At 48.5% G+C, this 15,700-nt stretch overlaps 5 protein-coding genes and 1 non-coding gene across 6 annotated transcripts; 4 read left to right on the top strand and 2 right to left on the bottom strand.

Moving 5' to 3' along the window:
• Window positions 1-580: 580 nt before the first annotated feature.
• Window positions 581-3,834, top strand: BC939DRAFT_527019 (uncharacterized protein; the record flags this gene model as incomplete). Its single annotated transcript, XM_051561392.1, has 1 exon — window positions 581-3,834. Exon 1 carries the CDS (start codon window positions 883-885, stop codon window positions 3,832-3,834), a length of 2,952 nt encoding a protein of 983 aa, XP_051414707.1. The 5' UTR covers window positions 581-882.
• BC939DRAFT_79984 (uncharacterized protein) lies at window positions 3,699-5,257 on the bottom strand. The gene has a single exon (XM_051561909.1). It carries the CDS (start codon window positions 5,086-5,088, stop codon window positions 3,979-3,981), a length of 1,110 nt encoding a protein of 369 aa, XP_051414706.1. The 5' UTR covers window positions 5,089-5,257; the 3' UTR covers window positions 3,699-3,978.
• On the bottom strand, window positions 5,255-7,270 carry BC939DRAFT_79990 (glycosyl hydrolase family 85-domain-containing protein). Its single transcript, XM_051561910.1, has 5 exons — window positions 6,945-7,270; window positions 6,262-6,810; window positions 6,076-6,180; window positions 5,565-5,980; window positions 5,255-5,474 (listed from the first exon to the last, which is right to left on the bottom strand). Exons 1-5 carry the CDS (start codon window positions 7,198-7,200, stop codon window positions 5,421-5,423), a joined length of 1,380 nt encoding a protein of 459 aa, XP_051414705.1. The 5' UTR covers window positions 7,201-7,270; the 3' UTR covers window positions 5,255-5,420.
• A 2,732-nt stretch (window positions 7,271-10,002) lies between these two features.
• BC939DRAFT_444529 (uncharacterized protein) lies at window positions 10,003-11,385 on the top strand. Its single transcript, XM_051554692.1, has 2 exons — window positions 10,003-10,201; window positions 10,326-11,385. Exons 1-2 carry the CDS (start codon window positions 10,126-10,128, stop codon window positions 11,111-11,113), a joined length of 864 nt encoding a protein of 287 aa, XP_051414704.1. The 5' UTR covers window positions 10,003-10,125; the 3' UTR covers window positions 11,114-11,385.
• A 326-nt stretch (window positions 11,386-11,711) lies between these two features.
• Window positions 11,712-13,789, top strand: BC939DRAFT_444525 (snare associated Golgi protein-domain-containing protein). Its single transcript, XM_051554691.1, has 8 exons — window positions 11,712-11,899; window positions 11,995-12,156; window positions 12,305-12,400; window positions 12,503-12,554; window positions 12,674-12,724; window positions 12,815-12,914; window positions 13,012-13,051; window positions 13,166-13,789. The coding sequence occupies exons 2-8, from the start codon at window positions 12,015-12,017 to the stop codon at window positions 13,747-13,749; spliced, it is 1,065 nt and encodes a 354-aa protein (XP_051414703.1). The 5' UTR covers window positions 11,712-11,899; window positions 11,995-12,014; the 3' UTR covers window positions 13,750-13,789.
• Window positions 13,790-13,990: 201 nt separating this feature from the next.
• On the top strand, window positions 13,991-14,063 carry BC939DRAFT_t63. The gene has a single exon. It is a non-coding gene; the product is annotated as a tRNA-Lys (tRNA).
• Window positions 14,064-15,700: the final 1,637 nt, after the last annotated feature.

The following is a 15,700-nucleotide window of genomic DNA, read 5'->3' as shown; positions in this document are numbered from 1 at the left end:
GCGATCCATGCGATCGATACAGACACAGATACAGATACAGATACAGTTATAGCTACGGAAACAGATTCAAATACAAACTACAAAATACAAACACAGCAAGACACAGCTTTATTGTTTTATTTGTAGTCCAATTGCTGTGTTCATGGTATCCACGCAGTCTATCCTCAGTAGCCTACTGGAGTCTAGGTTGGTTGCCTGCGTGGGCATACAGCGTCGACGGATGAATGGAGGGGAGGACGAGTGAGTGAGTGAGTGAGTGTGGGTGTGTGGGGTGTGGGTGTGTGAGGTGTGGGTGTGGATGTGGCTGTGAACAGCAAACAGGTGGATAGGATCCCTGGCCTGTTGTCTGAATCTAGTCGGCTAGTCTGGTCTCGTAGTTGGCTCGTGTGTCTGCAGCAGCAGCAGCAGCAGCAGGAGGAGCGAGGTGGCAATTGCGTGCGTCTGGTCCGTGTGGGTGTTGGGCGGCAGTGGGAATACGCATCTGTCCACACACAGGCGCAGGAGGGCACATGTCCCCCTCCCCACCTCTCTCGCGCGAGAAACCCTTCTTAGTCTACGCTCGACTCCTTTTCTCGCCCGTATCTCCCCCCCCCGTTCCTGTCTTTCTCTCTCTTCTCTCGCTGTATCACTCCCTCCCTCGCTCCCCCTCTTTATACTCTCTCTCCTCTTCACACTTCCTCGTCACACCTCGCTCCTCCTCCACACTCCCTCCCCCTCTCCCTCTCCCTCTCCACACCCCATCGCCTTCCCATCGCCTCTCTTCTCTCCTCTTCTCTCCTCATTCCTCCTCATTCCTTCTCATTCCTTCTCTTTCAAACTCGTCTTTCCCTCCTCCCCCTCCCCCTCCCCCTCCTCCTCCTCCTATCGCACAACAACATATATATGAAAACACCCTCAGCCATGTCCTCCTCCTCCTCCTCCTCTGCACTGGCCAGGCGGAGTACTCCTGCTGCGGCCACTCCAACGGGGCCTTCTCCCGCTACTCCAACTGCCACTCCCACATCCTCAGACACCATCCATCCCTCCTCGCGGCACCCCTACCCCCCGCGCTCCCTTATGTCCCTCCCAAACGAGTGTCTGGCCCTCCTAGTCCAATGGGTCGCCAGCCAGGGCGTCCAGGATCTCTTCCCCCTTCTCTGCGTCAACAAAAAGTTCTTCCACCTCGTCGTCCCCTTGCTCTACCGGGATCCCTTCCGACTCTCCGCCCGCTGGGTCTGGAAACGGTCCGTTTACAAGGGCGTGATAGAACGCCAGACAAAGCTGATTCGGACCCTCCTCCTCTGCTGCACCAGGACCATCAACAAAATCACTCCAATCGACCCCGACGCAGACAAGAAAAAGAGGTCCAACAACCCCACCTTCTGGTCCGAAACACCCCTAGCCCGAGCTGTGGCAGCGGTGCGACGGAGCGATAAGGAAGCACCGGCCACAGCGGATACATCCAGGACGATACCCACCACAACGGTGTCTGCTGCAGCCCGCCATGTCGATGCACCTGTGCGCGCAACTGGCTGGGAAAGACCCACCGCGCCCTCTTTGACCTCCTCGACGACTTCCTCTTCAGCCTCTGCAACCAACATCCTAGGCCCTCATAGCCACTCTACTACACTCACTCTCTCTGATACCAGCAATCCAGACTTTGATGGAATGACAATAGCCATAGCTACAAAATACACACAGCAGGGTGGGCCCGACCAGGCCGAAGGCGATAGATCGCTTCTCAAGTCGCTCTTTCAGAAATTCGGGAGTACCCATCATCGTGCACGCGAGTTTGCGGGCGAGCAGACAAAGGACAAGGGCAAGGATAAGGGCATGGGCATGGGCATGGGCATGGGCATGGGCATGGGCAAGGGCAAGGACAAGGGCAGAGGATCACAATCGAAGCCGTCACCCCATCTGACCAGGATCGAAAAGATTCCCATTGTCTGGGACGCAGAGACGCACCAACCCGAGACACGACGCATCCCAGGATTAGGCAGGCCGAATTCACCAAAGCTCAAGTTCCCCCCGGAACTCACCAAAACCATCATCCGGCTCTCGACCGAGCCACCACCGATGGTCAACTACCTTTCCTATGTCACCCACACAGAGGTCCGTTCCTGGTCGGCAGCCTCGAACATGACCCTAGTCCATCAGATCCTCGGCGACGCTCGACCATCCTGGCACGCGCGTCTGCAGGGTCTCGTGAAACGGACTTCCAGGAGGATCATGGGCAAACACTCCGCATCCGATCGACAGGACACCGTTGGCACAGCGACCGGATTTGTTTACGATACTCGCCACGATCTGGAGGAGCCGGACGAGGAGGAGGATGACCTTATGGAGCTGCCGTTTAGCTTTCGAAGGGATCGATATCGTCGTTGGAGAGGCGGTCGTGCTAAACGGAACAAGAACCTATGGGAACTTCGAGATGTCGACTTTTTGGAATTACTCCTGCTCTTTTACACCTCTGGAAAAATGGAGTCGCTCTCGCTGGGGATGAATTGTTCCCATTGGTATCATCCTTCGCTCAACGTGCTCCTACCTGGAATTCCGGAGCGGCTGTCAGGTCTGCGCAGGATTGTGATTGATCATGCGGATACCATCGTCCACAATGCAGTCCCTGTACCGCAGCTCTTCATTCAGCGACACCAAAAGGCCTTCCCTGGACAGCTGCGTGAGATTCAGGTCAGGCAGTCCTATCATTACTCGTACGATATGTCCAAATCGGTTCTGCAGACGATCAAGACGATGGAGCGGTTGGAGGTACTGGACCTGTCAATCTGGACGGGGGTGTTTTCGGGACTGGAGTCAATTTGTACGGACCATCTGAGAAAGTTACTGATTTGTCACCACATGGATGTGCCCCGACCAGAGATGTTTGATGAGCTGCTGAAGCGGTGTCTGGTCCTGGAGGAGCTCTCGATTATCGTGCCACACCCACACCTCTTCACATGGGCTGTCGAGAGACGTGCCGGTACGACAATGCTATCAACAACAACAGCATCGGGAAGACCACATTCGCGACGGGATCTGTTTGCGTCGCGAACAGAGTCTCTCTGGTCAGACTCGCGCGGTCGTCAGCCAGCGTGCTTATCGCCGCTCAAGAATGTAACCTTGTTTGGCCATACGACCGATGTTTTGGGAGCATTCAAGGACGTTATCTTTGCGTTCCAGGACACACTCGAATCGATACAGGTGTCTATGTATTCGGATATGACAAAGCCGCCCGAGAACCATTTCGAGATGCCGCCCCCACACTTTATGGTCACGGGCGATACTCCGCAGCCGTCGTTCCTTGGGATCAACCTCCTGCAGGATGCACTCCAGCCCAGCAGCACCAACCCCTTCAGCACCGCCACCGCTGCAGCCCAGTCGACGCTCAATCCCTTCAATACCTCACCAGAACTATCGGCGCTGTGGCATCAGGAGATCCTGACAGGCATCAGCGGTGGTCAGAACTCTACGACCAATGCAACAGCAGCAACAGCAGCAACAGCAGCAGCAGCAGCAGCAGCAGCAAATCCATCGAATCCAGTCCCACCCTCGCACCTGACGTGGAACTGGCCTCTGCCTCGACTGCGGACAATGTCCTTGCGAGGCCCAGCAGTGGCCTATTTCGACCTGAACCTACTCCGATTCTGTCCACAGCTCACAGACCTGGCCCTCTCATACCATTGCTCACGTCTTCCACGTTTGGTCTATCCGAATCATAGGTCTGCGTCGTTGTCGTTGGATGGTGAAGCTACCACGAGTGCCACAAAGCGCTATCCTAGGATCATGATCTGCGATTCGCTCGCTTTCAAGTGGGGCATGAACCTGCAAGAAGATCGGCGTAGTTTGGTCATTGTCTAAAAAAAAAAAAAAAGGAGTTCTTTTTATTCCACATAACAAAAACGCTTGGGAAAGCGTCCATACCCTTGTAAATGATGTATATAACAATACTAAATAAATAAGAGAATAAATAAAAAGCTAGGATAACTCTAGCTCCTCACTCGTTTATAACAATCGAGTTTTGCCCCAGTCCTGCTTTTCATCTGCCCGTCCATCTCTACGAATGCCCTGGACCCACGCCCAAATCTCTTGATCCGTTTGTCTCAGGGCGACTTCTGCGTCTGAGATTGAGACGTCCTCGCTGAGCATTGTCTCAGGCACATGCACATGCTTTAGCGTGATTTCGTAATCTGATACCCGATAGCGGGTCGTAAAGGCAGTGCCAACAAACATCAGATGTCCTGCTCCTTCTTTGGGCTCCCCATCTTTGCCGGTCTCGGTGCTTCTCAACTCTGGCTTCTTCTTTTCCAGAGAAACATAGACGCAGTAATGGCTGTACTCGGTTGTGGAGATTGGGTCAGCAGATGAGGCACTTTGGTGAGCAATAGGAAAGCCTATATCCCATGTGAGCGTCGATGATACTGAGATCCAGGAATGTTTGTGATCCTTGCCCAATGTTGCAATCACACCCTGTTCTGGTTGTCCTTGAAGGGCTCCTTGTATGCTCGCGTTCCATGGAATCAGTCGTTCCAAAAAGACGAACCGACTTTCCTCGCTCCGCAGACCCTGGACGCATGACCCCTTGCGATACAGACTCCAAGTTGGCACCACCGCCAAGGATCCAAGAGTCACTAACGGATTCCATTCCATCTTTTGATCACCGGTTCTCTCCTCCTGCTCGTACGTTACCGTGACCCCCAGCTGGGACACCGCAACTCCAGGCATATCCTGGCAATTAACCAGGCTGGACAAATTGAGGATCAGACGTTGCCAACCGCCAGCCAGTGTCTCGACACGGTACACCTGCCTGTCATCATCCTGGGGCGATGAGGATGGATTCAATACAAATCCGGTCTCTAGAGCATTGGAGGCCCCTGGGTCATCCAGCGTCATCAAGCAGACAGGTCCTTGCTTCTTTGAAGTTGAGCTGGCTGAGATGTCAATTTTCGAAACAGAGCCCTGTTCCCTGGACTGGATTGTCGGCGTCTTGATCTCTGGGCGTATCAGCTGCGAAAATTCCTGCTTGGAGATTTTGCGGCCGGTCCTGCATTGGTCCTGGTCCTGGTCCTGGTCCTGAGCCTGATCCTTGTGGAGCCCAGCTGAGAGCATACCCATATGGATGCCGACTTGGACTTGATCCTGATGGGGCTTGTAGATTAACTCGACGGACGAACTCTGAGCGTGAGGTAAAGAAATCAACGTATCGAATAATGGAACCAGGATGGTTCTTATTCCAGAATGCAACGCTTTCTCCGGCAAAGAGAGGTCAGTCGCAGGAGTCGCAGGCTGAAAAGACGATGTTGCCAGGCTCCAGAAGATATCGTAGATCACGACTGAAGTCCCACCGTTATAAGCGTCCTCGGGTAACAGAATCCAGTTGATGAATGAACGCTCCAACACTGGGACACAGTTGGAAGAGTCCGGACCAAGTATAAGGACTTCTTTGTTCAACGATGGCGACAGGGACTGATGTGACAGATGCGACCATGGCTTGTCAGAGACTTTCTAGTACACGCAAAATTGCCATTATCTGGTTATTTTCAGAAGCAAAAGTCGTTGTAAAAACCTGATCGAATGACACTATATTTTACCTTGCCGTTGACCCAGAATCCAGTGCCAAACCCACGGTCAAAATTGGAATAGAACCATGAGGAAGTCCCCGATGGTCGTGCTGGGATATACGCCGACACTGGCAAGAATTCCGGCTGTTGCTTGCGATCCACCTCACCATCTTTGCCGTCTTTATTTCCACCAGCTGGGTTCGCCCACTGCTCACCTGATAACAATCGAGAAGCCTGGTCTGGAGATGAAGATGGAGGACGACCCTCGAAGTGTTTGCCAGCTCCCAGGGAGCCTATCCAGAAGCGCCGGTCGTTTCTCATGAACTTCTCCTTACCGAGCGACTCATACGTCCATGCCGGAGCAAAGAGCGCACACGATGTTTTTTCGCGCTGGATGACTTCGAGAGCCCTGTAAGTTGAGAAGCCTCCACCACCAAATGTATTTCCTATGCTCACCAATAAAAAAAAAAAGCGGTTTTCTCTTCTAGTTCGGTGCTCTTCTTTCAGCTAGGCGAAAAGTAACAAAGAGTGAAGGACTTACTGCCCCAGATGTCAATCCCAGTGTAGACGTCTCTATTCCGAGGACCAGCTAGAGCGACAGACTCGCCAACAAACTGTTCCTTCCAGGTGTAATTCGTAAAGATACCTATTCCATTACGAGGTAAATTAATACCCTATCGAGCTGTAGGAAGAATTATGCAGTACATATTGAGTATGCACACCTTACCATCGCTCTGTTCAAAAAACTGATAGTTCTCAGGAGTGAGCCTGTCCTGCCAGTTTACCTCACCCGTCGACGAGACCACACTGTCATACCAAACAAGTTCACCTCCAGGGATCCTAGCATGAATCTGTGCCCGAAGGTATGCCAAAAAGGCAATGGTCTGGTTGGCCTGCTTCGCGCCACCCCTGAGTATACTCTCAATATTAATGAACCACCCATCAAACTTGTAGTACACCGCCATATCAACGAGCTTATCCGCATAGGTTCTACTGAACCATCTCCGATCGACCACATCGTCCCCGTCCTCGTTCACGAATTCCTGACCGGGCCCACTGACCATTTCATCCGTCTCAAGGACACCCTCCAACCATTCTGTGATGATGGTTCCGAGACAGCGGACTCCGTTCTTGTGGGCGGCATTGGTCCAGACAGGAGGAGGAATGGTGATTCGGTAATGGGAAAAGTAGATGAAGGTGTCGATATAATTCCAGTACTGGATGCTATAGATCGTGTTGTAGTCGTTCCCTTGAGGCCAAACATCCTCTGCGTAGCCTATCGAAATAAAAAATAAAATAAAAAACCGCCCCAAGGGGAACACATCAGTATCTCGTGGGAAATTATTCCTTCATTGGAATAGAATCGCTGTACTTATCAAGGAGCGGAGTGGAAGGGCCATGTTCATTTACCTCCAGCCATATCATGGCAAACAATGACCTTGCAACCCTCAAGACCGGAATCATGGGTTTCAGGAGAAGTTTCCGGGACTGGTTTATCAGAACCGTGGCGATGATACCTGACTCCACGACGCAGTAACTCAGGTCTGGGATGGAGTGGTGTATGAGCAACATTGTATTCGTCCTGCCCTGGCTGCCAGGCAAGCAGGTCCTTGAAGGACTTGAGAGGTTTACTTCTGGGAATGGTAGTGTCTTGGATCGAGACCATACTTGGGATGAGGAAATGAATGAGGAGGAGGAATGAGAAGAAAAAGTAATGAGCGATAGACTACAAGATGTGACAGCACAGGAAATGTAGCATTCATGCATGGCACGGGTTAAAATACATTGGCATGTTGCTCCTCTGTGGCCACCACGCAGCTATGGCTGGGGATTTTACGTTGAAATGCACTGAAGCCATTACTCGGTAGTTATGTGTCCAGGCTTGTAACCAGACCATTTATTCATCCTTACCGCCGCTGTCGCGTGTCAAAATACTAGGTATGGAATCGAGCCCTATTCTGCCCTGCACCAACTTGATTCCGGAAAGATAAAGCAATCAACGAAGACTTATGGACTCAGGGATCCAGCTGGACACATCCATCCCAGCGTACCTCTCAGTAATGCCTTCCCTCCTTTAATCACTCTGCAACAACGGTATACTAAGCGAGTGGTTGGATCGGTTGCAGCATGACCCTTTCCATTGACAGTGGCAGCTACTGTCTATAAGGGGATCAAATACGGGCTGTCCATGTATCTATCCAGGGCTCCTATTTTCGCAGCCAAACTTAAAGGCGAACAAGATTGTGTGTTCCCTGCCCCACATTCAATTCTCATTCATCTCACTCTCGCTCTCACCCTCACTCTTCCATCTCTGCCTTACCTCATTCTGCACTGAGCCTCATCTCCACGACTGCACTACTAAAACGATTCTTGGTGAGATTATAGTCACACTCATTCACCTTTTCCTCTCCCCTACACAGCTTAATCGAGTCGCTAACCATGCACTCTTCCCTCTAGGCACTTATTAGAAAAGCAGAGACCCTAAAAAATGGCGCCCAGAACTGTCCTAACGATCAAGGAGCGTCTCCGGGACATGACAAGAGGCCAAAAGATCACAGCAGGAATTGTGGTTACAGTTGGGGTTGCCTTTGTCATAACGTTCTTTCTCCTAGAGAAGCAGATATTTCAGCGTAAGCAACAAGAAAAGCATGGCATCTTTTTCTGAGCTACTTTCTTTTCGTCCCTTGCACCGCACCGCACCGCAGTGCAGCGCATGTGAACGGACATTGTCAATGCTCAAAATCAACTGAGCACGATTTATTTTGTGGTCGAGTGTAGTCTTGGAGCCAGCAGTAAACTACATTCGCAACTCAAGTGCAGGAATCCCAGTACTCGCGGCCTGATTACGATTGTAACGTATTTGCACACCTGCTGGTTAACCCGCAACTCAGTCAATTATAAAGCACGAGTATTGTTGGCGATACAGCATTAGTTCATATAAGTAAGTCCTTTAAGCGATGCGCAAGTTATGAAAAGAAGATACTTAAAAAGAACCATACCATGTGCAGGAAAATAACGATGACAGAGAAGAAGCTGTCACAGGACTGGACCCCAGGGAACCCTAACAGGGCTTAAGCGTCGGCTGACGAAGCCTTAGATAGCAGTCCCACATGCCAACAAGCTCTTCGACCGAGCTGTGCCGGCCCCGTAGAACGTATAAAAAGGCCTCTTCGCTACCTGTTAATATAGCACTCATTCTTAGACTACCCCGGTTTCCTGGCATGAGTTACTGTTGGATGGAGGCAAAGGTTCTTGTACCACCTTGTCCCTGCATAATTTATTCTTTTCCTGTGCCCCAACCGCCCCCTGTCCGTGCATCAATTTCTTTCTGCCCTGAATCCCACTCAGCCACGAAAAAGTGGGTGAGTTGAATTCAGCGGTTGAAAATGTTTTCTAAAAGCGCGAGTCTTCGACCGAGTTAAATCTTTTTCAACCGCGGGTTGGATCTTGCTTCTGAATAACACGTTACTATGGACATGTTTATCTGTTGCTCCCCACGCGCTATCACCCCTTGTCTTCCTTCCTTTTCTTTCCACAGAAAAGTCAGAAAAGTAGAAGAAATGGGAGTTGAATCCAACCGATGGGGAGTGACCTATTGGTCAACCTTATTGCGCACTATTTTCGACTTTCGACTCTTTTTTCTGCTATTTCTACCCAATGAAAGAAGAAGTGAATGGGACTCTGCTGGTTTAACGTTGCTTGCCCATTCCAACTAGACGATTGTCCGTGTCCTGCTTGTCTGTTCCATGAAAGTTACATTATGTTGCGGTTCCGAGCACGGGAGCTTATAGGAGGATATAGGCTACCGAGCTGGGATCCCGAGTCATGCTTTATTCACGTGTAAAAGACCTAGCTAGTTGCCCTAGTCAAACCCCAGTCTGCAATAAAACACCTTCCTGCCTTGTACTTGTTCTTGCTCCTCCATCCTTCGCTTACATAGTCTACCTACTTGTCCAGACCTTGACAGATATAGTCAAAGTTTGCATGAAAGAGGTGTGGCGTAAAACCAGGGGTGCATGCACCTTGAAAAACGACAGACTAAATTTGATCTACTTCGCCCACACTCTCTCTCGGTCTCCTACACACCTTTTCTTTCTTTTTTTTTTTTTTTTTTTTTATTAACATAAATCCCCATGAGCACCACACAGCTTTTCTTTCTTTCCTTTTTTTTTTTTTTTTTTTTTTTTTTTCCTTTTCTTATTTTACTTATCGAGCACTCAAACTCCCCCTCACTTCCTCACTTTCCCACATAAACTCGCTTTTTTCTCTCATCACCCGCTTATAATCATCCAGACGCAGCGATGGAGGAGACTCAATCCCTCCGCTTGATCGGGAAGATCGATATCGAGGAAATAACTTTCCATCATGTGGACGGGCAGAATATCGTTTACTGGGAGGACATCGAGCAAGTCTTTCCTGGGGTCAAACACCTCAAGAACGGTAACGTTACCGTCAGTATGATGAGGGACTCGGTAGGAATCAGGTAACCAGAAAGGACGCAAAACTAAACGCCAGACATGTTTGGAATGAGACAGCGAAGAAAAATCGTACTGACCATGTACATGTACTTGATTTTAATCTTCCTTCTAGAATGGAGCCTTTCCGCATCAAGCATTGTCCGGGTACTGTCCTGGATGTTGTAGTTGAAATCCCGGACACTGAAACAGGTATTTAAGGATTGCGAATCGCCACATTGCTCCTCGACATAGCCCACAGTTCATGACAACTCTCAATATCCGGCAGCCGCAGAATCTTAGAACTCTAACTTTTTCTCTTTCGCCAATATACTAGTAGATGGAAATCGAGTTCGGAGAACTAGAGCGGCGCCACAGGATCGTGGAGTATCATCGGTCAGTGCCCCGATAGAGCCACGAGATCGATGTCCGCAGGTTCATAGCGAATCACCGTGCATTTCTCCATTGAACTCGGTAGAGCCGCGAGATCGATCACCGCAGGTTGATAGTGAATCATCATTTTACTCGGTAGAGCTACGCGATCGATGTCCCCAGGTTCATAGCGAATCATCATTTAACTCGGCAGAGTCACAAGATCGATCGCCGCAATCCACTCCCCAGAACAACGGCAGCAGCAACATTCATAACCCCGAAGAGGCGCTCAGCAATCAGGGCAGCGAGGGACCCTCCACTGCGATGGCGCATTTAATGGGCGATGGTGATTCCCAAAACTATCACGAAGCCTTGAGGTGTTTGCTTCAAGCTGCTAACCAAGGACATTCCAATGCGCAATACAAGCTAGGCGAGATGTACGAAAATGGCGAGGTCGTGGATCAAGACGCCTCCGAAGCCGCCAAGTGGTATGAAAAGGCTGGCAGCCAAGGAAACACCAATGCTCAGCGTAAACTAGGGATCATGTTCAAACACGCCCATGGAGTTCCAGAAGACTATACCGAAGCCCGAAAGTGGTTTAAAAAAGCAGCCGACCAAGGGGACGTCTATTCCCAGGTGGAACTAGGATTTATGAAGAAAAATGGCCAAGGTGGTCCAAGAGAACTTGGCAGGGCTCTCGAGCACTTTGGCAAAGCTATTGGCCAAGGACTTGTCAAAGGTCTTCGTTTCTAGTGAAACTATCTTGTACATTAGCTGTCCAGCTTTAGAGCGCAGAGGAGATGACTGAATAAATGCTACAAACCATCTCTCTAAAGATGTAAGCATTCGCCTCCTCGATATGGCTTCATGTACCGAATGGTCATTTGAATAACGCATCGCCCATTTCATAGCAGCAACGAAAAGTGGATCCTTTGCGCTATATTCGCATAGAGAACATAATAGCTGGCAGAGTCGAATAACATGACGATTCACGCTTATTATCCGATGGCCAGGACCATACACAGTACTTCATTATACTATTTAAAGGACTCCATCCTTATCTCTTTACCTCAAAACTCCCCGCCCGCAAACAAGGTATGCAAGTCTATCTCCACTGCTTTGTTGTCGTGTATGCGATTGTCGTGCCTGTCTTTCATCATTCTCATATTCAGATTTCTCTCCCTTGCTTTTTAAGATTGTTTATTTATTGGTTTTATTGTCAACCGTTTCAGTTGCAACCTGTGGATGTGAGAGCTGCAATACGCGCTTACGGAGGAGGCAGTAACATATATCTCATCTCGCAGCCAAACTTAAAGACGAACAAGATTGTGTGTTCCGTGCATATGCGGTCATCCATCCTTCTTTTTGTCCATTCCATTCTCATTCATCTCTCCTTTCCTCTCACTCCCACTCTCATTCTCACTCTTCCATCTCTGCCTTGCCTTTTACTTACATTCCCTACACCTCATTCTGCACTGTTTCTCATCCTATTCCTTTGTGAGCCTCGTTCTCACCACTGCACTACTAAAACGATTCTTGGTGAGATTATAGTCACACTCATTCACCTTTTCCTCTCCCCTACACAGCTTAATCGAGTCGCTAACCATGCACTCTTCCCTCTAGGCACTTATTAGAAAAGCAGAGACCCTAAAAAATGGCGCCCAGAACTGTCCTAACGATCAAGGAGCGTCTCCGGGACATGACAAGAGGCCAAAAGATCACAGCAGGAATTGTGGTTACAGTTGGGGTTGCCTTTGTCATAACGTTCTTTCTCCTAGAGAAGCAGATATTTCAGCGTAAGCAACAAGAAAAGCATGGCATCTTTTTCTGAGCTACTTTCTTTTCGTCCCTTGCACCGCACCGCACCGCAGTGCAGCGCATGTGAACGGACATTGTCAATGCTCAAAATCAACTGAGCACGATTTATTTTGTGGTCGAGTGTAGTCTTGGAGCCAGCAGTAAACTACATTCGCAACTCAAGTGCAGGAATCCCAGTACTCGCCGCCATTATGTTTGCAACATGTATCTTTCCACTCTTTGGTAGGCTTGCACTTTGACCATCGCCATTACAGTTAAACGGTTTTATGTCTGAAAGGGGTCTTTGCATAGTACTAATTAATGTTGGCCTCAAAAAACATCTAGGTTACGGAGTGGTTTCGATGATCTGCGGCTATGTTTATGGCGTTCCAAAAGGGTATATATAGCTGCTTACAGGGGAAAACGATTCCCTTTCGACGGTGTTCAATTTACAATTCGATTTGCATGTTTGTTGACACTCTCTGATGGGCAATGGTCCTTGATCTGACTTTATAGGTTCCTACCCGCGTTCATTGGCGATGTATTAGGCGCATCAGCAGGATTTTGGTAATAAACACGATATGCAAGACTTGGGAGGATGTAACCTGAATCTTCAACTCTGATACCCTATCCTTATTCATCTTTATTATCGTGAAGGCTATATCGACTCGCATTCAACAAGTACTTTGCGCGGAAGTTCGGGGACAACCTGGAGTTCAGAGAGATCTCCAAAGCCGTGAGCAAAGATGGGTTATTTGTAAGTTCGCTCCTCAGCCTCTTCAGTTGCAGCTGATCTTCTCATTTTTGAATCAATAATGAGCTAACTGCCGGGATGGTATATTTCTTTATTATAGATCTTATTTTTGATCCGCTTGTCTTCGTTTCCTTTTGCCGGTAGGAATATTGCGTTCTCGATGGGCAGCATATATCCGCTGTTCTATGAACATGCATCAAATAACAAGTAATGAATGCTGTCCAACTAAAACGCGATTGCTTTGTTTTTCATAGTGCTGAATGCATATTTCGGGGCATTAACACAACTGCCGTACTGGAGATTCATCCTGGCAACGACTTTGTCCACACCACGCCTCTTCCTACCCATTTTCATCGGCCAAAGCATCTCCAGTCTATCTAATCCAAACATCACAGGCAAAGACAGGGTGCTTAAGTGGGCTGGAAACATCCTGGGTATTGTTATTTTGCTAGTCGTGGGCTGGTACCTTTACCGGCATACAACCCGAAGGATCCAGCGGATTAATGCAGGACTGGTTGCAGAGGAGGGAGACGAAGAGGATGATATCGAGCGGATAGCCCGCGAAGCTGCACAACAACAACAGCAAGAGCAACAACAACAACGACAACAACAAATGCAACAGCAGCACCAACAGCAGCTGCAGAACAGCTATAAGATGGAGACTAGGAGCCAGGCATTTCAGTCGGGTGATAGACAGAAACGAGAGAACATATATGACACCCCTGCGGATATGGAGGAGCTCCAAAGTCTTCACAGATCTCATTCAGATCAAAGACATAGTTCGGATACTATAGTCTTGGTCGAAGAAAGTCAACCTGATCATAAACTACGCGGGTAACCAAAAATAAATACATGATCATACTCAATGACATTCTGGGATAAATTGCACTTGAAGATTTTTTCTATCAACATAAATCCCCATGAGCACGCGACGCATGGTCCGCAAAGGCACACCTTGCACTTGAAGAATTTTCTTGCAATTATGGTTTTTTGCATTTATAGAATGTGCTCCTTGCACTTAAAGAAATTAGATATTTGAACTTAAGAATATCCTAGAATTGAGATAGCACAAGTACCAAGCCCGGCTAGCTCAATCGGTAGAGCGTCAGACTCTTAATCTGAAGGCTGTGGGTTCGACCCCCACGTTGGGCGCTTATTTTTTATTTTCCCTAAATCTCAGTGTTTCCATAATTGGGCGAAGCAGTTTTTTGCGTTTTTTGGCAGCCCATTCGGAAATCCATGTAACTCATTTAGCCTGAAAATTGAGCCTATGGCCCAAGTAAAACCTAATACCTTTCCTGTGTCTACTCGTCTGTTTCTTTGCCGTTGGTTGGTATCGGATTACCTAACCCATCTTCCAGTGCATGTTTTTCCTCTTGGTGCTGATTGCAGTATTGTTCCAGATGTACTTAGTGGACTTATAGCTTACAGGTGTGCTTATCGCCATCACCGCCTTTACATCGGTATTCCTATGGCTCGAGTTCCTATAGCTCACGGAGAACCCTTACTGTTATCTCATCTCGTCTTACAGCCGCGTGGATGTGAGTGTCTTGCGGGTTGAGAATGCGTAAGGGAAAGGCCCTAGTGATAATAGCGCTATTTTAATGATTCATATATGTACACCTGGTAAGCTTTGCTCTTAACCTATCTTTTTTTATAGCTGTTTGGATTACACATGATTAAGAGCGTTTACAGCATTGTCACTACCATTTTGAGCGTCATGAAAAGGATCAGAGTATTCTTCATCGCCTTTGAGGGCACTATCCTCGCATTCCTGCATTTTCTGTGGACCTACACCTCAGAATGTCACAAGAGCAGTAAGGGAAAATCCATATTGATAGTTTTTTTCCGCGTAAATTTGCCACGGCGTCTTCTGCCACGTATTCCCTCATGAGCGGACGCTGCGATCTCGTGGGTGGAAAGTATGTACCGAAGGATACATCGCTGGATTCCAAATGTGATCTACTACTATACGGCCGCATCCAGGCAGGTTCAGGAGTATCACGAAAAAACCCTTGAGGAATTGAACATAAATCACGTACTATGGCTTCAGTAATATCATCGACGTTCGAAGACGAATCCGATCTGATGAAGCTACTTGGCGAGTTTGCATCCACAACACAAGTGGCTATGGTGACATGGGAGAGAACCAAGGATAATGAAAAAGGGAGGCCATGAGGGGTTATAGATGAATATGGACTAGTTGCAGACGAATATAGAGTAATTTCAGCAGGAGCCGCTTCAGGTCCAGCTGAGGGACTTGATAGAGCTCCTTCGGCGGATGAAGCATTGGCATGTGTCTTGTGCATTATGGCGTATCGTCGGTTCCAGCTTTTTTTTTTTTTTTTTTCTTTATGCTGCCGATTAGCTCAGTCAACCATAGTAGGGTTCAAGCCTCAGACCCCATAATATAGTGATATCATGACGCATTGTATTATTAAACACGGACTTCTGGATCGCATGGTGTGGCCTGTTTCGATGGATGAGCAGATCATGGATCTCGATTTAGTCAGCCCAGCTAATGGGGAACGGTGAAAAAAATCGATCATCAGGTCGCCCAAGCACGAGAAAAAAAATTAGTGGCGCAAAAATCCCCTCGCGTCAAGATCCCTTAGTACCAAATCAGCGGCACCAAAAAAAAAAAAAAAAAAAAAAAAAGAGCCTTTGTGGGTAACCAGGGTCCAGACACCATAGTAAACCAGCGTCCTCGCACCAAAGCAGCAGTACTTTGTTAACAGAACACAGTTGTGTTACATCTTGTGGTGTATGGGTGTATGAGTGCATTCGTT

Source organism: Gamsiella multidivaricata (genome assembly GCF_025024155.1).
Source record: "Gamsiella multidivaricata strain RSA 2152 chromosome Unknown BC939scaffold_16, whole genome shotgun sequence".
In the NCBI taxonomy this organism is placed as follows: domain Eukaryota; kingdom Fungi; phylum Mortierellomycota; class Mortierellomycetes; order Mortierellales; family Mortierellaceae; genus Gamsiella; species Gamsiella multidivaricata.
The sequence above is the reverse complement of the archived record's forward strand: the minus strand, read 5'-3'. Positions and strand labels throughout refer to the sequence as shown.